The sequence below is a fragment of the Mobula hypostoma genome, chromosome 6 (genome assembly GCF_963921235.1).
Source record: "Mobula hypostoma chromosome 6, sMobHyp1.1, whole genome shotgun sequence".
Classification (NCBI taxonomy): Eukaryota; Metazoa; Chordata; class Chondrichthyes; order Myliobatiformes; family Myliobatidae; genus Mobula; species Mobula hypostoma.
In genome coordinates, this window is record NC_086102.1 from 93,274,812 (window position 1) to 93,298,191 (window position 23,380).

At 42.0% G+C, this 23,380-nt stretch overlaps 1 protein-coding gene across 2 annotated transcripts in view; it reads right to left on the reverse strand.

Moving 5' to 3' along the window:
- Window positions 1-23,380, reverse strand: part of grtp1a (growth hormone regulated TBC protein 1a) — a 72,464-nt gene that overhangs the window by 28,753 nt on the left and 20,331 nt on the right. For both annotated transcript variants that reach the window (XM_063051224.1, XM_063051225.1), the window contains 2 exons: window positions 19,832-19,990; window positions 9,091-9,215 (listed from right to left, as the gene is read on the reverse strand). In XM_063051224.1, the coding sequence (XP_062907294.1) occupies window positions 9,091-9,215; window positions 19,832-19,990 (284 nt within the window). The remainder of the gene's footprint in view (window positions 1-9,090; window positions 9,216-19,831; window positions 19,991-23,380) is intronic.

The following is a 23,380-nucleotide window of genomic DNA, read 5'->3' on the forward strand; positions in this document are numbered from 1 at the left end:
ATGTCATGAGAAGTTAAAATACAAATTTGATGGTTTAATTTTGGAAAAATTTCTATAACAGCCACAAGTGAAGCATCTTAAATAATGGAGGCTTAATTTTGGAATCATAAACAAGACTGCAGAATCTAGAAATGTGACAATAAAATAAATACTTCGCAGCATCCATGGAGAGAAAAAGAGTTAATATCGTAGCTCTGAAGCTTTTCCTCGTCTCTTGGAAGGACAGAGAAGGTGTCTGGAGGGATGGAACGAATCAATTGAATATCCCTGATAACATGTAGCCAGATCAAATGGATTAAGGGGGGACTCAGAGGGTAATTATTCTTCCTTGCCTCCCAGTAGTAGTGTTCTGGGATCTGCAGATCAGTTTGTATCAAAAAAAGAGAGAAGATGGTCAGGTCTGATACAGTCACATGCAGATGTGTACTGTGGCTCTTATTATTCATACCGATCCTTCACGAAGTTCACCCATGCTCACTCAAGTTCAATCTTCCTGTGCAGTCATTCTCCCATCGGAAACTCATGACAAACTCCCATTCTCACGGTTCAGCTCATGAACTAAAAGCTTCTACAACAGCCCAGTCGGCTTTTTTTGCCATAATTCCATCCACCCATTCAACCAGTTCTTGCAGCTCAAGATGCTTAAACACCTATCAGCCTGGCTCCCCTTTACTTTCAATGCCAGCATATCAGTGGTGTGGAGCGAGAGCCGGCACTGTGCAGTGTGCCTGGTATACACCTTTCATCTCAGTGTTTTCTCAATGGAGAAACACAAGCCATGCCTGGGTTATGAATATTCAATTTATACATCCGCAGTCAAGCATTCACAACATTAGTAAATTCAAAAGTTCAAAGTACATTCCTTTCTACAAACATTAGTTTGCCCTTTCTTTCTCCACTTGTAGAGATTGCTCTTAATATAATGTGCTTTTAATGCTGGAGGTGAGATTCGAGAGTGTTTAATATCATTTCCACTGCATAAATGTAAAGGAGAATGAAATAATTGTACTGTATCCAATGCAGCACAAAAAAAACACAATAAGATAAACACAATAAATAAAAAGTCACATGATAGCTTATATATGTTGATTTTACGTCCATATAGTGACATCAGGCATAGACTAAGGTGACCCTGACAGGAAATGATAAATTCGTGGTGTTTGGGGGTGTGGAGGAGTGGGTTACTGCGTGACGGTGTTGATTAGTCTTACTGCTTGGGGAAATCATTTGTTTTTGAGTCTGGTGGTCCTGGTGTGGAAGCTATGTACCCTCTTTCCTAATGGGAGTGGGACAAACTGTCCATGAGTAGGGTGGGTGGGATCCTTCATGAACTGGTTACCAGATAGTGATTTTTGTGCATTTTCTGACTGCCATGGATATTTGCAGAAACAGAACCTGATCATTACTGAGGGCAGCCTGTAATGTGTTTAACAATTAAGCGCATTTCTTTCATGTAATAACAATAGGTGGAAAAAAGAATTCCTGAACAAATAAAATTCAAACTAATACTAAGTATCAAGAGTATCGAGCCTTCCAAGCCACTCAGGCTGCAGGAACCCTTAGGTTCACGGGGTTTGAATATGAGTTTATGCAAGAGACCAGAAATTCTGACTTAGATTTAAAGTGCTATTCATGAATTTGTAACATCTGAAAGCATTTCCATTCTCTAAACCACTTCTGGTTGCTGTTAAAATGTGAAAGCTAGCAGAAAATTTGAGCTCCCACAACTTGTAAAGAGGCAAGTATTTTTACTGTTACTTGAGATTCAAACATTCACTGGGAAGAACTTCAATGCTCTTTTCCAACAGGAGACAAGAACTCTTTCATCATTTGTCCATGAGACAGTTGGAACCAGTTTATCACATCCCAAAATGAAAAAAATAGTTTGCTTCCTCCAGCATACAAATTAAAATGTTCACTGCTTTAGCTACCAGCATAGAACCTGCAGTAATCAGGCAAAGCAATATTGGAGAGCCATCTGACTTTCACAGGAAGAGGAAGTGCGATATGTCAGTGCAGGGTTCCTCTGTGGCCATTCCCCTCAGCCATAAGTACATTGCTTTGGATACAGCTGGGGTGGGGGGGGGGGTGAAGAATGGAATGACTTATCAGGGCACTACAGCAGCAGCCAGGCCAGTGGCACTGGTAACCACTTCCAAAGCTCAGCAGGGAAAAGTAAAGTCAGATGGAATGATCGTGACAGGAAACTTGAGTTAGGAAGACAGACAGCGAATTCTGTTGCCACAAAAGATGGTGTGTTGCTAGGGTACAGTATGTCCAAGAGGGAAGATGAGCAGCCAGATGTTGTGGTGCATATTGCCACCAATGACACAAGTAGAAAAGGAGAATAAGTTCTGTGCAGTGAGTATAGAAAATTAGGGAAGAGGGTGGAGAGCAGGACCTTCAAGGTAGCAACCTCTGGATTACTCCCAGTACCACATGCCAGTCACGGCAGGAAAAGGATGATAGTACAGATGAATGAGCGGTGTAGGGCACAGGGTTTCAAATTTCTGGATCGTTGGTGGGGGGGGGGGAAATGAAGATTTCTGGGAAAGTATGACCTATACAAAAAAGATGGGTTATACCTGAACCCAACGGGGACCAATATTCTTGTGGGCAGGTTTGCTAGAGCTGCTAGGGAGGGTTTAAACTAATTTGGTGGGGATGGTAACCAGACTGAGCATGGGGCAATTGGTATACACGTCATTGGACTGTGAGGAAGAGCAGGCTGATGATAGGGCAAAATTGCAGTCAGTGGGATGAATTAAAGTGTAACATGGGAGCAAAATTGAAAAAGGTGATAATATAGAACTGAAGTGTTATATATGAATGCACAGAATATACGGAATAACGTAGGTGATCTTGTAGCGCAGTTAGAGATTGGCAGGTGACTTTGTGGGAATCATTGAATTGTGGCTAAAGATGATCAAAGTTGGGAATTTAACATCCAGGGATACACTGTGTATTGAAATGTCGGGGTGGGATGGCTCTTTTGGTTATAAAAAAATAAATCAAATCCTTTCATTTTGTAAATGTTGGGAATTTGTAGAATGCTTACAAGATGGTTTTTTGGAGAAGCTTGCTGTTCAACCCACGAGGGCAAAAGAAATTCTGGATTGGGTGTTGTGTAATGAACCAGGTTTGATTAGGGAACTTAAGGTAAGGGAACCCTTAGGAAGCAGTGATCATAATATGATAAAATTCACCCTGCAATTTGAAAGGGAGAAGCTAAAGTCAGATGTAATAGTATAACAGTAGAGTAAAGGGAACTACAGAGGCACGAGGGGAGCTGGCCAAAGTTGATAAAGAGACATTATCAAGGGTGATGGCAGAGCAGCAATGGCTGAAGTTTCTGAGGGCAAATCAGCAGGCAAATGACAGAAAAATCATGAAGATGAAGTATTCCAAAAGGATGATGAGTCAAAGACAGTGTAAAAGCAAAAGGGAGGGCATATAACAAAAATTTGAGGGATATTAGGGGATTGGGAAGCTTATAAAAATGAACAGAAGACAAGTAAAAAAGCCATATGGAAAAAGATTAAATAAGGGAAGCTAGCCATCAATATCAAAGAGGATACAGAATGTTTCCCCCCAGATATAAAGTGGATATTGGACTGTTCCAAAATTTTACTGCAGAGGTAGCAATGGGGGACAAAGAAATGGCAGACGAACTGAATAAGTATTTGTGTCAGTATTCACCGTGGAAGACACTAGTAGTATGCCAGAAATTCAGGAGGAAGAGTGAGTGTCAGGAGAAGGTGCTTGGGAAGCTGAAAGGTCTGAAGGTAGGTAATTCACCTGGATCAGATGGGTGCTAAAAAATGTAGTTGAAGATTGTGGAAGTATTAATAAGGGTCTTTCATGAATCACCAGATTCTGGAACGGTTCTGGAGGACTAGAAAACTACAAATATCACTCTCTTTAAGAGGGGAAGGAGGCAGAAGAAAAGAAATGAAGGCCAGTTAGCCTGACTTTAAGGGCAGGGAAGATGTTGGGAGTTCATTATTCATGTTTTCGGGGTACTTAGAAACTCAATCTATCAAATGGTGAAAAGCCTTGCCAGAGTGGATGTGGAAGAGATTTTTCCTATGGTGGAAAGTCTAAGAATAGAGAACACAGACTCAGAATAGAGGGATGTCCTTTCAGAATGGAGGCGAGGAGGAATTTCTTTAGCCAGACTGGTGAATCTGTGGAATTCATTGCCACATGCATCTGTGGAGGCCAAGTCTTTATGTATATTTAAGGCAGAGTTTAAAGATTCTTGATTGGTCAGGGTATGATACGGGGGGGGGTGGGAGGGGAGAGGAGAGAGAAGACAAGGCGGGAGATGGGGTCTGTGGAAAAATGGATCAGCCATGATGAAATGGCAGAGCAGACTCAATGTACCAAATGACCTAATTCTGCTGCTATATCTTATGGTCTTGTGACAAAGCAGGCCAAAGTCAACATGGTTTCCATAATTGACAATCTTGCCTGACAAATCTGTTAGAATTATTTGAGAAATGAACAGACAGGATAGACAAAGGAGTCAGTGGATGCAGCCACTGGGGTTGGCATTGGGACAGTTCCCCCCCCCCCACCTTTACACGTCAATGTTTCGAATGACAGAACTGATGGTGTTGTGGCCAAGTTTGAAGCCTACAAAGATAGGTGGAAGGGCAGGTAGTGTTGAGGAAGAAGGACTTGGACCTAAGTTGACTAGAAGAATGGGCAAAGGACTGGCAGATGGAATATACTGTACGGAGTGCACGGTCATACGTTTTGGTGGAAGGAATAAAGGCATAGACTATGTTCCAAACGGGGAGAAAAAGTCTGCAAGTTAAACTTCAGGGAATACCGCATGTTGAGTGTGTGGTAAGGAATGCAAATGCAATGTTAGCATTCATTTTGAGAGGCCTCAAATACAAGAGAAAGGATGTGATGCTGAGGCTGTATAAAGCATTGGTCATTCTGCACTTGGAGTATTGCGAGCAGTTTAGCCCCTTACTTAAAATAAGATGTGCTGGCATTGGAGAGGCTCCAGAGGTGGTTCACGAGAATGATTCTGGGAACTAAAGGGTTAACCTATGAGTCGTATTTGATGGCTCTAGGCTTGTACTCACTGGAGTTTAGAGAATGAGGGTAATCTCATTGAAATCTATCGAATATTGAAAGTCCTAGATAGAGTGAATGAGCAGAAAATGCTTCCTATAGTGAATGGGTCTAGGACCAGAGAGCACATCCTCAGATAGAAGGATATCCATTTAGAATAGATATGAAGAGGAATTTCTTTAGCCAGTGGTGGTGAATCTATGGAATCCCTTGCCATGGGTGGCTGTAGAGGCCATGTCATTGAGTATATTTAAATCAGAGATTGATAGGTTCTTGATTAGTCAGGCTGTCAAAGGATCTAGGGAGAAGGCAGGAAAAAGGGGTTGAGAGGAATAATAAAATTAGCCATGATGGAATGGTGGAGCAGACACAATGGGCCTAACTGTACTCCCATGCCTTATGATTTTATAAGACCATTAACATGCTTAAGTATTAAACATGATATTTATAGTGAACAAAACATTCTCTCCCCCCCCAATGAAAAAATCTTGAATGTTAATAATGCCTTCGGAAGCTGCAGCTCTTTCACATGCTATGCTCTGAAAGACAAGAACTGAAAATCAGAATCAGGTTTATTATCACCTGCATGTGACACGAACTTTGTTACATTAGCAGCAGCAGTTCAATGCAACAGATATCATTACAAAGCTGCTGCCTCTCAGCTCCAGTGATCCGGGTTCGATAATGACCTCCGTTGCCTCTTCTGTGGAGTTTGTACGTTCTTCCTGTGACCACGATGGATTCTCCTGGGTGCCATGTTTTTCTTCCACATTTCAAAGATGCAAGTTAGTTGGCCCAATACAAGTTGCCCCTAATGTAGGCAAGTGGTACAATCTCAAGGGAGTTGATGAGAATATAGTTCTCTGTACAACTACCTCCCTAGCAGCACCATGGGTATATCCATACCTCAAAGGCAATTCAAAACCCATCTTTATCACCACATTCTAAAAGGCTTTTAGGCTGGGCAAAGACTTAATGATCTCTTTAATGTCTTAAGGACACACGGAACACCAAACCTGATCTTGCAACATGATTTCTGAAGGGCAGTTTGAGATTATCAAAACTCAGGGTTTTTTTTGGGGAAGAGTTGCAAATGAAACTAACTAATATTGTTTTCTACTGCAAAATCCTTACAATTTTCATCCTTTGAATGAAAATAGAAAAAATAAATTTTGTGCCAGGTTGGTGACTGTACAGATTGCCAAGTCACCCAAATTGAACCCTTTCCTCACTACAGAGCCAGGAGCCTTTCAGTGGGCTCCCTTTCTGAACATAACATTGTCAGCCTTTGTGCTGTCAAACACTTTCCCAAATCAGTAACACCATCACTGTCAGTGCACAAGAACTGCAAGGAGGGTGTAACAGCGCTAAAGAGGGTGCAGGGGAGATTCACGAGGATGGTACCAGGCTATAGAAAATTAGTTCCATGAAAGACTAGAGGCGCTTGATACATAGAAGTCTGGAGGTGTATCATTATGAGTGTGATTTATCAGCAGAGTGATTAAAGAGAGCCCATTTCCCTCTACAAGTAGATTAAAGACAAAGGCATAGATTAAATTGGTTAGATTAGAGGGGATTTGAGGATGTATTCTCTCCAACCACCACACATGACTGTGGGGGTCAGGAACTCATGCCTTAAAGAATGGTTGGGCAGAAGGCTACAAGTATCCTACAGCACAGAACCAGGCTCTTCAGCTCACACTGAACAGTAGGAACACTTTTACACAAAGTAATATTATGACGAACAGATACAGCAAGACTAAAAACAGGGAAGTAAAAGCACTGAGTGAGACAGGTTCATTCAATCAAATCACTCACCAGATTTGCACACTAACCAGAACATTAAACGTAAACACCAGAAAGCAATTTGCTTAACCTTCCATGGACACTAAAGTCATCTCCCCAAGTTATTCTCTCACTTCCGTATGGTACATCCATACTGCTCGTCCGGTTATTGTTCACTCTGCAAAAGACTTCTGGACACTGGATCAGTATTTGTGCAGATCTAGATCTAGGGATTAGACACTGATCTAGGCATCTAGAGCTGCACAAATGCCATTTTTCCCAAGATCAGGGCCACAGCAGCATAGTGGTTAACACGACACCATTACAGCTCAGTTTGTACTTCAATTACTACACCACGTGTAAAAAATTGTACATCCTTTCCATGAAGCACATGAACTTCCTCCCACAGTCCAAAGACGAATCTATTTGTAGGTTAGTTGGTCATTGCAATTCGTCCTGTAATTAAGCTAGGATGAAATTTGGGGCTGCTGGCTGGCACAGCTCGAAGGGCCTATTTTGCACCGTATCTCGAGATAAATAAAGATAAATCTTGTTATATGACTGACCGAATGCTGCCTACTATGATAAGATGAATTCTTGACCTCATACTCTAACTCATGCACTTTGTCTGCCTGTACTGTACTTTCTCTGTAAGTGTAACACATTTTTCTGCATTGTTATTTAACCTTCCAGTAACTGTACAGACCACAGTACGTGTGCCTGCAGCACTGTGTGCCCGACAGAGTGATCAGCAGCACTGGGGCTCCACAGGGGACTGTCTTGTCTCCCTTTCTCTTCACCATTTACACCTCGGACTTCAACTACTGCAGTCCTGTCATCTTCGGAAGTTTTCGGATGACTCTGCCATAGTTGGATGCATCAGCAAGGGAGAGGAGGCTGAGTACAGGGCTACGGTAGGAAACTTTGTCACATGGTGTTAGCAGGATTATCTGCAGCTTAATGTGAAAAAGACTAAGGAGCTGGTGGTGGACCTGAGGAGAGCTAAGGCACCGGTGACCCCTGTTTCCATCCAGGGGGTCAGTGTGGACATGGTGGAGGATTACAAATACCTGGGGATACGAATTGACAATAAACTGGACTGGTCAAGGAACACTGAAGCTGTCTACAAGAAGGGTCAGAGCCGTCTCTATTTCCTGAGGAGACTGAGGTCCTTTAACATCTGCCGGACGATGCTGAGGATGTTCTACGAGTCTGTGGTGGCCAGTGCGATCATGTTTGCCATTGTGTGTTGGGGTAGCAGGCAGAGGGTAGCAGACACCAACAGAATCAACAAACTCATTCGTAAGGCCAGTGATGTTGTGGGGATGGAACTGGACTCTCTCACGGTGGTGTCTGAAAAGAGGATGCTGTCTAAGTTGCATGCCATCTTGGTCAATGTCTCCCATCCACTACATAATGTACTGGTTGGGCACAGGAGTACATTCAGCCAGAGACTCATTCCACCGAGATGCAGCACAGAGCGTCATAGGAAGTCATTCCTGCCTGTGGCCATCAAACTTTACAACTCCTCCCTTGGAGGGTCAGACACCCTGAGCCAATAGGCTGGTCCTGGACTTATTCCCTGGCTTAATTTACATATTACTATTTAATCATTTATAGTTTATTACTATTTAATTATTTATGGTGCAACTGTAACGAAAACCAATTTCCCCCGGGATCAATAAAGAATGACTAGGACTATTGTTTTCCGCTGTACTACCTTGACACACTGACATGATGAAATGTGATCAGTATGGATGGCATGCAAAGCATACGTGTACAGTACATAGGACTACAACAGACCAATTTACCAACACTGCTCCCTCTAAGCTGCGTGTGTGCTCGCACAGTAACTAAAGCGTTCCTGCACAGAAAGTCTTCGTTACCGTGCAGCTGGAATTTGCTTCTAAATAAAGTGCTACACAGTTTTAAGGTTGTGTTAAAGAAATCTTCCTGCTCAGAGCAATGGTTGGTCTGTGCAGCTGTAAAAAATAAATAAGCACAGGGATGTTGTTTACCAACTTAAATGAGAATTGATTTATTCCTCAAATTCTACATCCGTGGGTAAGGTTTCCTCATTCATTATCAAGGATGACAAGCAGATTTTGCAACTAAGGCCTTTACCTCTACACCATCTTGAGAACTCACCATTTTAAATACTAGATATTACACACTGATGTTGGCGCAACACTTAAAAGAGCAGATGTTACATACCTGGCAATAGCCAATTGCTTTGTTGTGATTTCCATATGCCAGTAAAACATTGAAAAGTGGCTGCTGTAGGCAGGGATTAGCTGTTTTGCGAAACTGTACATTGTCAGGAAATGTTCTGTTAATGTCTGCAAACAAAAAAAGTTATTTGTGTTGTTTTTCCCAGTGTGACTGGATGAAATATTCCAAGGTCCCCAAGGCATTATTAAATGGTAGTTTCACTTATTTCATACTGATTCAGATCCAATCTTCATTGAATCAAGACTGAATGACAACCTTGAATTTTGAATCCAATATTTACATTTCTCTTGTGCACATCGTTCTGACATATTTTCACAACCACAAAGGTGGAGGAACTTCAGAACACCAGCACCTATGGGCTCTACAAGTCTATCGAATCAGAATTATCACTGACATCAAGTGAAATTTGTAGTTTTGCAGCAGCACAGTGCAAAGGCATAAAATCTGTACATTGCAAATATAACAGTGCAAAAATAGGAATAACTTTTTCAGTTTTAAGAACAGACTTCCTGTGCTATACAATGGACTTGACCTCACAATTTACCTTGTCACTGCCTTGCATCTTATTGTCTATCTGCACTGCGCTTTCTCTGTAACTGTAACACTAGATTCTGCAATCTGTTATTGTTTTTCCTTTGTACTAGAGGTACTGATGTTAAATGACCTGTACCGGTGGCAGGCAAAACAGTTTTTTTTTTTAAAAATACTGCTCCTTATATCAATAATAGGCCAATTATCAATTACCTTTCTAAGGTGCTTACTCTGACCTAAAATTGCATCATGGGGTCTAAATCTGGAATTTATAAAATAGGGCAAAGTTCCATTAAAATAAAGCACAAATGCTGTCCAATTGACACTCTCACCCAAATGAGATTAGTTGTTTGATCTTCAGCTAACTAGGCTACATTCTGCAAAACCAATTCCCTAATTTCTGTATTTTTGCTACTCTATCACCTATTAATATTTGTCTCAAAACCATATTTTTAAGAGGGTCTCCTTTACTCACTCCCATCCCATCCCGAGTCGACATAAAAATGAATGCAGTGAAAAAATTAGATTTAATATGACACCTCTGTGAAACTTGTTAGGCTGTTATGTAATATTAAAAAAGGCACCAACTATTGTAACACAAGCTGGATTGAAATGGATTTAAGGATAAACCAACACATTTTAGGAATACAAACAGGGTCGGCAGCCATTGAATATTAAGATGTTTATTCTAATAATACTTGTCCTGATCTTTTTCTAAAATCATAATTTACATCCGCCATTTTCAAGTTTGCTGGTGTAGGCTGAATCAAAGGTGATGACCAATCAGCATGTAGGAGGGAGACTGAAAATCAGGCTGAGTGGTGCCATAACAACAATCTCTTACTCAATGTCAGCAAGACCAGGGAGCTGATTATTGACTTCAGGACAAGGAAAACACACGCCCACGAGTTACTCCTTGGAGGGTCAGCAACTGTAAATTCCTCAATGTTATTATTTCAGAAGACCTGTCCAGGCCCCGCAGGCAAGTGCAATTATGAAGAAAGGATGGTAGCGCCTCTACTTGCTTAGGAGTTTGCAGGGATTCAGCAGGACATCCAAAACTTTGATAAACTTCTATAAACTCTAGGTACAGAGTATATTGACAGGCTGCATCACAGCCTGATATGGGAACACCAATGCCCTCGAATGGAAAATCCGACAAAAAGTATTGAAAACGGCCCAATCCATCACGGGTAATGTCCTCTCAACCATTGAACATACTTACATGAATTACTGTTGCAGGAAAGCAGCACCCATCATCAGGGACCCCACCAGCCAGGACATGTTCTTTTCTTGCGGCTGCCATCAGGAAGGTGGTGCAGGAGCCCCAGGACTCAGACCACCAGATTCAGCTACTGTTATTACCCCTCAACCATCAGGATCTTGAACCAAAAGGGAGAACTCTACTCAACTTCACTTGCCCCATCATTGAAATTTTCCCACAACCTATGGACTCACTTACAAGGACTCATCTCAGGTTCCCAATATTTATTGCTTATTTATCATTTTCTTTTTGTATTTGCACAGTTTGTCTTTTGCACGCTGGTTGAGCACCCGACTTGGCGCGGTCTTTCATTGATTCTATTGTGGTTATTATTCTGTTATAGATTTATTGAGCAGGCCTGCAAAAAAATTAATCTAAGGATTGTATATGGTGACATACACGTACTTTGATAATAAATTTACTTTGGACTTTGAACGCTTTTTTCCTTGTACAAGGGTGATCATTAAAATAGTTCAAACTCACACAAGTGTGCCTTCTAATCTACCTAACAATCTTATAAATACCCTTTGATATTCCTATAACTTGGGTAGTTTTGTATTATTTTATATTTAACATAGATACAGGTTTTTCTACCTCTGGATTTTCAGATGTAATGATTCTAAATGTGCAATTTAGAATCAAAGGGGAATATTGAATTAGACTACATAATTGTTATTCTCTTTGCAGTTTAACTTTCTTATGCCTGCTTGTATTTTATATAATTACCCATGTAAATGCAACTGTTCAGTGCATCCAAGTGGTTAGAGTTCTTTGTATTGTTCTGGAAGCTTCTTGGGAATTGCATTATTTGAATAGGGGCTATCTGATTAACTCTCATCTGCAAATCTGAACAGAGTGTCTGTTATCTATGGTATAACAGCAGAACACATTGGCTCGCCATCTTTATTCTTTTTATCTCCATGTTCTTTCCTGCTCGTTACTAAACTCTTGCTGTTCTCCATTTTCAATTCCTTTGTTCTCGCTGTTCTTAATAAAACTATTGTGAAGCAACAAGTTTTATGCCTCATTCTTGATTTCTGAAAGAACCTCTAGTCAAAAACGTCTGAACTCATCAATAGCAAAATAATTTGCTTATGGTAATTTAAACACATTTATGTTAAGTTCCTTTTTTGTGAGCTATCTGATGTTTATAATTAATCACCTGGGAAGAAGTGAAGAAGGGTGGGCAGGCAGGCACAGGTATCTGAAGAAATCAGTGAAACCAGCTAGGCACGGTCTTTCTTTGCACTACAGGACTGTCCTTTTCATTTAGCTATCCATTTTCACAGATACACAGCTTATTGTCCATCTTTGATCGTCCTTACACAGCGATGACAAGTGACCTTCTTAAACCTCTGCAGATCATCTGATGAACCAGCTCTTCTGATGCTGTGGGGCAGGGAGCACTAAGATTTTGATTCAATGATGGAGGACTGGCAACGTTATGATTCAAGTGAGTATGATGTGTGACAGAGGAAACCGGCAGGCAGTGGAGTTCAAATGCTCCTGCTGCCCTTCTCCTTGACAGTAGAAATTCACAGCTGGGAAGCTGTTGTTAGAACAACATTCCTGAAGAATTGCAGTCCGCTTTCAAGCTGGCTCACAGCCACACCGTCCATCATTCCCCAAGTCACTTTCAAATACAACTATCCTAGTCCCCCTCTACCCATCTCTGCTACCTGTATTCAACCCAGATTAATCCCCCCCTGTCCATTACTTCAGAGCTCTGACCTACGTTGCTGCCCAGCCTCCCACATCTTAATTAAAATAAATTACATTGCCCTGCAGGACATAAATGAGCAACTAACCAACCCTGCTTAAAACCTCCATTGTTAATACTTGCCCTCCTACCACCCCACCAGCCTCCACGCCCACCACATAATTCTTTCTAACTTCTACCATCTCCAACGGGATCCTATCACATCATCTCTCCCCCACCCCCCAACCACTACTTTCTGCTTTCCACAGGGATCGCTCCTACTGATCTCCCAGCTGGCACTTATCCTTGCAAATGGAACAAATGCTACACTTGCCCCTACACCTCCTCCCAAAATACCATTCAGGGACCCAAAGAGTCCTTCCAGGTGAGGCAACACTTCACCTGAGAGTCTGTTGGGGTCATCTATTATATCCAGAGCTCCAGTGTGGCCTCTTGTACATCAGTGAGACCCAACATAGATTGGGAACCACTCCGTCCACCAGAAAAAGTGGGATCTCCCAGGGACCACCCATTTGAATTCCACTTCCCATTCTGACATGTCAATCCATGGCCTCCTCTACTGTCATGATGAGGCCACACTCAGGTTGGAGGAGCAACATCTTGCATTCTGTCTGGGTAGCCTCTAAACTGATGGCATGAACATTGATTTCTAGAATTTCCAGTAATGGCCCCCTCCCCCTTCTCTATCCTCATTCCCTTCTCTCACCTTATCCCCTTGCCTGCCCATCACCTCCCTCTGGTGTCCCTTCCCCCTTTTCTTTCTTCCAAGGCCTTTATCCTCCCATTAGATTCCCCTTTCTCCAGCCCTGGAGAATCTCTTTCATCAATCAATTTCCCAGCTCTGCTTCACCCTTTCCCTGTCCAGTTCACCTATCACCTCGTGTTTCTTCCTCCTTTCCCCCCACCTTTTAACTCTAACTCCGTATCTTCTTTTCTCCAGTCCTGCCGAAGAGTGTCCGCCCAAAATATCGACTGTACTCTTTTCCATAGATGCTGCCTGGCCTGCTGAGTTCCTCCAGCGCTTTGTGTGTTCCTTGATAATACTTGGGCTATGAGTATTATTTATTTCATACATCATACCAAGCCACAAAATTCTTCTGATTCCACACCCTTGTGACATTTGACAATGTTAAATGCTGTTATGTAAATAGAAACTATGGAGATTTTTTTTCAAAACATGAAAGTAATGAAATAAAACAGTGAGATTAGAATCTATGATATAGGGATAAAATACAAACAGCCCTGGAACAAGACAGAAGCATTGCACAGGTTTCTGAAACTAGGGCCAAAAGCAGTAAATGGGTGAGGGAAGTCAGAGGCATGGAAACAGGCCATTTAGCTGATCACATCCACACCAAGCAGAGTGAATCAACATGCACTACCTTCATCTTCCAGCACTTGATTCATAGCCTTCTACGCCCAAGCAAGGCAAGTGCTCATCTAGTCACTTCTGTGACTCTGCTTCTACCACTCTCTCAGGCTGCTCCAGGTACACTCTAGGTGAAAAGAGTTCTTCCTTAGATCCTCTCTAACCCTTACCCTAATTCTAAATCCTGTCTTATCCATCTCTGACAATAGGAACACCTTCCTGTGGTCTACCCTATCTAATTTTATACATCTCAATCATTTTCCACTGTAACCTCTCTTCTCCAGGTAAAACAAACCTAGCATCTCCAGTCTCTCCTTGCAACTTAAATGCTCCATCCCAGGCAATATCCTTTTGAATCTTCTCTGCCAACAGAATCAGAAGATTTCAAGAGCCAGTTCTAACTGTGTTAATGTGTAGTGCATGGCTTCACTGTAAAAAGATGTTTTTTATTCCATTAGATTAAAATGAAGATTCAACTATAATTAAATTTAAGTAACTGGACAAAATCTTAAAGAATGCGAAAAATTAGTAACGGAAGGACATTTTAAAATAGCCATCATGCACAGGACAGAACAATGATCCACGGTTTAAACAAAATCTGAAACAGAAGGGAAATTACAAAATAATCTGTTCTCTTTCATACCTTATGCAACACCTTCTAAGTCACAAGTAACTCTCAAACAAATTGGAAAAAGCTTTACACTTTAAGGGAAATATAGAGAGAATATTCTAGGGTTGGGGGTTGGGGAATCAACCAATGAGGCTATATAAGTAGAACTTAGAAATAAATGGGTGATCATGTTGATGAGACTATACATGAGGTCTCCAATAATCGTCAAGGGCTGGATGAGCAAATATGTAGGGAAAATTGCACACAGGTGTAAAAATTATAAATGTAGGTCATTTTAACCAGCTTATATTGACTGGGATTGCCAGAGTGTGAAGGGTTTAGAAGTTGCAGAATTTGCTAAGTGTATCCAGGAAAGTTTCCTGAAGCAATGTGTACATGGTCCTATCAGAGGATGGGCTGGTCTCTTCCCAAGATGAGGCTATGAGGTTGCAGAGGATTCTCAGAGACAGAATCTATCTGCATTTGTAAAGGCTAATGAATCATGGGGATAGTCAGCATGGCTATGTGCATGGGAAATTAGGCCTTGCGAATTTGACTGTTATTTTTGAAGCAGTCACCAAGACATTTGACAAGGGTCAGGCAGGGCAGGACAGTAGATATTGTCTACATAGACTTTAGCAAGGCCTTTGACAAGGTCTGGAACATAGGATCCAGAGTGAGCTAGCTAACTGCATACAAAATTGTCTTAGAAGCAGGAGGCAGAGGGTGGTAGCGGGGGGGTTGTTTTGCCAGAGTGCAGGTCTGTGACCAGTGGTGTGCCACACAGATTTCTGCCAAGTCCCCTGCTGTTTATCATAAATATTAATCAATTAGATGAGAAAGCAGGTGGCCCGATTACCAAGTTTGCAAAAGACATCAAAACTGATGTCAGGGAAAAAGGTTGGCTAAAGTTACAAGAGGATTCAGGTCAAATGGAAAATGTGAACAAGGCAATGACAGATGAAATTTAAGTCAGACAAGTGCAACATGATGCATTTTAGATAGCTTAATCAGGGCAGAACTCAGAGAATGAAAGGGCCCTGGAAAATGTTGTTGAACAGACACCCAGGATACATGTACATAGTCCCCTGAAATTAATAATGCAAAAAGACAGGGTGGTGAAGGCTCATCAGCTTGCCTTAATCAGATGGGACATCAAGTACATTGAGTTGAGAAACCATATTATAGCTGCATATGTCATTGGTGAGACCATGCTCTTCCAGTTGCCATACTACAAGGAGGAAGTGATTACATTGGAGAGTGTGCAGAAAAGATTCAAGGATGTTGCTGAGACTAGAGAGCTTGAGTTATATGGAGATTGGACTGGGTGGGACTGTTTTCTCTGGAACAAAGGCAGCGGAGGGGTGACCTTTTAGATGATTAGAAAGTGGAGAGGCATAGAAAAGGTAGATGGTCACAGTCTTTTCCCCAGGGTAGGAGAATCCAATATTAAAGGCAACAGATTTAAAGGGAGATTTGAGGGCCATGTTTCTTACACACTTATACTCACTCACTCTGATTGGTGGATATGAAATGAACTGCCACAGAACATTAGTACAAGTACCTTGATAGAAAAGATTAAAGGTAAATGGGCCAAATATAGACAAGCATCTATTTATTGAGATATAGCACGGAACAGAGCCTTCAAGCCGCACCATCCAGCAACCCCTGATAGAACCCTAGCCTAATCACGGAACAATTTACAATGACCAATTAACCGGTACAAGTCTTCCGAATGTGGGAGGAAACCGGAGTACCCGAGGAAAAGCCACACATTCCATAGGAAGGAGGTACCGATGAAGTTGGAATTAAACTGAACCCCAGCTCTGAGTGTTGTGCTAACTACTACGTTACTCTGACACCCAGTAGGACTAGCTTAGGTAACACCTTGGTCAGCATGGGGATGTTGGACCAAAGAGCCTGTTTTCATGCTGTGACCTATAACCAATTTTAGGAAAATCTTGATAATGCACCTCCTTAGTATTGGTCCTAGCTCAAGCCCACTACCACTACAAAAAAAGAGACATCAATGCAAAGTATTGAAAAAAAAATGTCCGGAAAGCATCCAGCTTGTGACATGCATCTTATCTGCATCAAAATATTGCACCATTAATTTATTGCAAATTGCCCCAAATAACTATGACAAAACTGATAGATAGCAAACCCAGAAATAACTAGAAATTAGCAACTCTTCATTTTTCTCCATCAAACCTTATCATTAAAGATTCTGCTCCAACTTCCTTCAGTGACCAGAAGATAATTTGGGCTGCTTGTTACGCAGACTGGGGGGAAAAAAACAACCCAAGTGATAAATACAAGACATACCAAGTTCTGTGCAACAATTCAAATGGTTCTGTTTATTATCAACTGTAGACCTTAATCCTGCCTGAGCTTTTTTCCTAATCGTCATCCAGCATTAGGGGATGCAATTTTATGGCCTAAGACAGTCAGCTCCTTCAAATATCCTGACTACTTCAGCCACACCTCTCAAAATGCTGACCTCTACAGCTAAGCTCAGGCTCCCCTTCATGTCACACACCACCCTGACCCGAATTATTTTTTTCCTTGTTACTCCCGTGTCTAAACACCGTTCTCAAAGGCATTGTGGGAATACTGTCAACAGAAGAACCACCGTGGATGAAGGCAGCAGCTCAGTCAGGATGCATCAAAAATACTGGGTTTGCCTGGGATGTCAGGATCCAATACACAATTGAACAAGTTTCCATTCCATTCCAACAGAAACAAGCTTTACTTGAACATAGTTCAGACTCTGCAGATTGCAAGGCTTTTGATTCACACCTGCGCAGAGGATTAGTTGGAAACTTCAAACCTATGCACTGGTCCACAGTCTGACAACTCTGATCCACAGGAATAGAGTAATGGAACAGATAGCATTCAGTCAGGGTGGTGGGGTGGAGATACGCCTCCACCAAAGGAGGTAGAAAGCACTCCTTCCCTCCACTAGCCTGTAGATCACCCTTGAGCAAGTTGTATCATCTGCTTAGTCCTCTGATCAGGGTCATGTCAAGCCACAGGAGCAGCTGGTGCACATCGCAAGTTCTGGTTATGTGACCACTGATGTCAGGCAGACAATCTGAAAATTATTGATAATGGCTAGGGTCACCCATCTTGTAAAGATAATGCCCCGAAGGTGGCAATGGCAAGCCACTTCTGTAGGAAGAAGATTGCCGAGAACAGTCATGGAGACTCTGATCGCCCACGTATATATATGTGTCATGGCACATATATATATGCTTTTTGTTTTGCTGGTGGGTGGGGGGGGGAAGGGGGATTGTTGCTTGTTGCCGCTTATGTGCAGGAGGGAGGGGAGCTAGGGGCGTGGGAACCTTGGGGTTCTCACATTTAACTGTCGTTCATTCTTTGGGGCACTCCTCTGTTTTCGTGGATGTTTGCGAAGAAAAAGCATTTCAGGATGTATATTGTATACATTTCTGACATTAAATGTACCTTTGAACATAATGATGATAACACCAGTTCTGTTAGTAACTCCACTATTGCAAAACCACATCACGGTTCATACCAGAAGGGACTACAACTTCACCTTAGATGCAGTACAATATCAAAGTGTGGAATCACAGCATGCTGTGTAAATACTGACAAATACAATGCAAGGTTATGGGTGCCAAAGTGACATCTTGTTGACAGAAGCACACTGCTAGAATTGTTAGCATCCTCCATTTGCTTTAATCACCAACTGCCATTTAGTCTAATGTTTTAAGAGAGGGCACAAGAGGGTATAGTTTTAAGGTGCTTGGAAGTAGGTACAGAGGAGATGTCCGGGCAAGTTTTTTTTAAAAACACGCATAGAGTGGTGAGTGCGTGGAATGGGCTGCCGGCGGCGGTGGTGGAGGCAGAAATGATAGGGTCTTTTAAGAGGTTCCTGGATGGCTACATGGAGCTTAGAAAAATAGAGTGCTATGGGTAAAGCCTAGGTAATTCTAAGATAGGGACATGTTCGGCACAGCTTTGTGGGCCGAAGGGCCTGTATTGTGCTGTATGTTTTCTATGTTTACTGAGATTTGACATCCTTTATGGGCCTTAACATGTGAGCAATTTGCAGCCACGAGAATATTCTGTGAAAGGAAACTAACACCTTGGAGCAATTGGAATGTGATTTGGTGCCTTGTAAGCTTGATAACTGTCAGTAACTAAAATACTACCTAATTACCACGGCTGGTGCAACATAATGGTGCACAGGGTGTAACATTCTGGAAAAGGTAAATTAAAGCCCACCTTCGTTGGTTTGTAACTTGTGGGCATACACATGTACATATGCACATGTAGAGTTTTGGAAACCATTAAGATACTCCAGCATTATGTTTGAACGGTGAAAGCCGCAATGAGATGCGAAGAGAGTCACAGCCTTCAATGGGCTGAAGCCTTACTGAGTATTGTAAACTACTTCAAGCACCCTTTTATGTAGCCATCAATTTACTATTTCCTCTGACCTTGCCTCCCTTATTCTTTCCTCTCTGTAATTATGTCAACAAGAGGAAAGAAAGCAGTTCACTTTCTTCTACGAATGCTTATCAATACTCTACCTCTGTTAATTTAGCCTTGGGATTACATGCAACCAAACACGCCCACCTCCTCGTTTCTCTTCCTCTAGCTGTTCTTGTATACCACCTTTTTCATCCCACGTGCCACTCTTCATCCAGAGTTGCTGACATGTCAATATTCTCTGTCAACAACCTTATTTCCTCCCAGCCCACTCCACCCACTGTTCACATCAACACCTCAGAGGATTTGTTCGGTTCTAAAATTCACAACAGGTGGCAAGACGGGCAAAGGAGGACATAGTTTTGAACTTAGCATATATAGTAAATACAACAATTCGTAAACTCAGCAGCAGATACAGCACCTTCACACCTTTCCGGACTGCACCACTTGACTTCCTGCCACAATCCCATGTTAAAATGCTACGCACATTTTTATGATGGAAATTTTGCAGTGTACACAGATTGCAAAACAAGACACCAGATTCACACTATTCTCTAATAATCCTTGAAATTATTGTCTTGTATTTTGTCCTTGAACATCTAAAATTTTAATATCTGGTATAAAAGGGACTAACTAAAATAAATAGTTCCGAGTGCTTCACACAATGCAGTACACCTGTTGGCATAAAACAGCAATTAACTCCCAAGTTTTCACATATTATTACAGATAGTTATTATTAATATATTAGTTAAATTTTGTGCATGGTACCTGTTCTTATAGATTCAATCAGCTTTGGATCTTCCTCTGTTTCCAGCATCTTCTTATAGTAAACCGGGTTCCTTTCCATCTGTTCCTGGGCTCCACTGACAGTCATCCAGATGAGACTACGATATTCATTTGGAATGCCTTTTCTAATGTATCGTTTTACTTTAATGGGAATAAGAGCAAGTGGTCAATATTCTAAACACAAGTAAACATGATGACTCTCACAACAACAGGAATTCTGCAGATGCTGGAAATTCAAGCAACACACATCAAAGTTGCTGGTGAACGCAGCAGGCCAGGCAGCATCTCTAGGAAGAGGTACAGTTGACGTTTCAGGCCGAGACCCTTCGTCAGGACTAACTGAAGGAAGAGCTAGTAAGAGATTTGAAAGTGGGAGGGGGAGGGGGAGATCCAAAATGATAGGAGAAGACAGGAGGGGGAGGGATGGAGCCAAGAGCTGGACAGGTGATAGGCAAAAGGGGATACGAGAGGATCATGGGACAGGAGGTCCGGGAAGAAAGACAAGGGCGGGGGGGGGGACCCAGAGGATGGGCAAGAGGTATATTCAGAGGGACAGGTCTAAAGGGACAGGCCCCTTTAAAAGGTGGCATCCATCACTAGGGTCCTTCACCATCCAGGACGTTCTTTCTCAACTTTGACAATCCAGACATCGGAAGTCTGGAGAGGAGGGGAACTTCAATCAGGTCCACTGCCTGAGAAAAAAAAGGCTGGAGCAGTTTGCGGCAGCATATTATAGCTTTGACCAGTGGCCAGTCAGCATTTGGGATTAGCATCAGTAAGAGCAAATTAAAGGCAGGCAGGGGTAAGCGTAGCAGCCATCTCATCAGTTATCATCTGAGTGGACATACAGTGGTGATCTTAAGGCTTTAGCTCTTCAAGGTTTCAGCAAAGCGAGGCTTCACTCAGAAAACAAAGAAAAGCTCAAGATTTTTCCTTTTCTTTATATCTGCTCAGCTAGGTAGAGATAACAGGCAGGATAATGGAATGCTCCTCTTGCAGGATATGGGAAGTCGGAGACCTCCAGTATATCTGACCACTACAACTGTGAGAAGTGCATCCAGCTGCTGCGTCTAACAAACCACGTTAAGGAGTTGGAGCTGGAACTAGATGGACTCCGGGTCATTCGGGAGGCTGAAGGGGTGACAGGTAGGAAATATAGAGAAGTAGTTACACCGAAGATGCAGACACAGGGAAATGGGTGACAGTGAGGAAGGGGAAAGGAGTTAGGCATCCCCCTCAACAACAGGTGTATCTGTTGTAGACCTACAGAAGGACTTAATCAATCCTTTCATTTCTTCTACCAAAACGCTTGACCATACACTTCCTGACATTGTATTCCATCTGCCATTTCTTTGCCCATTCTCCTAATCTGTCTATTTTCTAAATGGAGAGAAAATACAAAAAAAAACAGGCACAAAGGGACTTGGGAGTCCTTGTGCAGGATTCCCTAAAAGTTAATTTGCAGGTTGAGTCTGTGGTGAGGAAGGCAAATGTAATGTTAGCATTCATTTCAAGAGGACTAGAATATAAAAGCAAGGATGTAATGTTGAGACTTTGTAAAACACTGGTGAAGCCTCACTTGGAGCATTGTGAGCAGTTTTGGGCCCCTCACCTTAGAAAGGATGTGCAGAAACTGGAGAGGGTTCAAAGTTCACGAAAATGATTCCAGGATTGAATGGCTTGTCATATGAAGACCGCCTATTGGCTCTGGGCCTGTTTTCACTAGAATTCAGAAGAATGAGAGGTGATCTCATTGAAATCTATCAAATGGTGAAAGGCCTTGATAGAGGGGATATGGAGAGGATGTTTCCTTTGGTGGGAAAATCTAAGACCAGACAACAGTCTCAGAATAGAGGGGCATCCTTTTAGAAAGGAGGACTTTCTTTAGCCAGAAGATGGTGAATCTCTGGAATTCTTTGCCACAGGCAGCTATGGAGGCCAAGTCCTTATGTATATTTAAGATCGAGGTTGACAGATTTTTGATTGGTCACGGTGTGAAGGGATACGGGGAGAAGGCAGGAGATAGGGGCTGACAGGAAGATTGGATCAGCCATGATGAAATGGCAGAGCAGACTCGATGGGCCGAATGGCCTAATTCTGCTCCTATATCTTATGGTGTTATTACTACCATCAGGGTGGTGGTACAGGAACATGAAGACCACACATTCAATGATTCACAAACAGCTTCTTCCCCACTGCCATCAGATTTCTGAACAGTCCATGATCGTTACTTTATGATTCTGACATTTTGCACTATTTATTTCAGTAACATAGATTTTTGTCTTTACATTATACTGCTGCCACAACAAATCCAATTCGGTGATATTAAAGGAATTCTGAAGTCACCCTGAGCTACCCCATATTTGAAGAATACACAATCTAATGTTGTTGCTATTCAGAGTGGAACTATCTGGCAAAGAACTGCCTTACATCTCACTTTGCATATGACAAGAATCTTCACTGACTTACTTCTTTATCTCTGGATGAAAGAGCTTTTCAATTTGAACAGATGCCTTTAATAAATCCTTTCTCTTTGGTCAAAAAAAAAACATGCTTCACTGCACTCAGAACAGCTGAATTAGTAGACTGTTACTTTATTAAAACTAAGTCCAATTACAATCTTCAATCTGTATGGAGCAACTACGATTTGAAAGCTTAACCTCACTCAAAATAAAAATCAACTTATTTCAATCAAGAATCTTCACTAAGCAGGCATAAAGAGTCAAAATACAAAATTTATCCAAATTCAATGTAAAGAGACGCTGCAGTGTCTGATACTAGAGAACAGATAAAATATTTGCATGGGATTTCAAAAAAACTGGTTTGGTGTCTCTGGTATGAAGGCAGGCAGGTGTAACCCAATGAGCTGGCTAAAATTATAAAGTTTTAATTGTGAACACACTCACACATGTGAAGAGTCAAGGCAGGGACCATACACAAGAAGTAGCTACTAATAAATCCAGAAGGAATCGAGTGTGAAAACAAGCAGATGCTATGATTCAAAACACTCGTTTGTTATGTGCTGCGTCATATATCGTGGGTGATCATGCTCTTTTCATGACCATGATTGTTCTTGGCAAATTTTTCTGCAGAAGTGGTTTTCCCTTACCTTCTTCTGGGCAGCAACTTCACAAGATGGTGACCCCAGCCATTATCAATACTCTTCAGAGATCATCTGCCTGGAGTCAGTGGTCACACAACCAGGATTTGTGACACGCACCAGCTGCTCGTACGAACATCCACCACCTTTCCCATGGCTTCACGTGACTGATGGGGGGTTGGCAGCGGTGGCTAAGCAGATGCTGCACCTTCTCAAGGGAAAATTGCGGGCTAGCGGAGAGAAGCAGCGCCTTACACCTCCTTTGGTTAGAGATGTATCCCCTCTCTGCCATCCCACTGATTCATGTAAATGGCATTTTAAAGGGAAGGTAAATAAAGATATAAAGGAAAAGAACAGACAGGGTAATAACCATATAACAATTACAACATGGAAACAGGCCATCTTGGCCCTTCTAGTCCGTGCCAAACTCT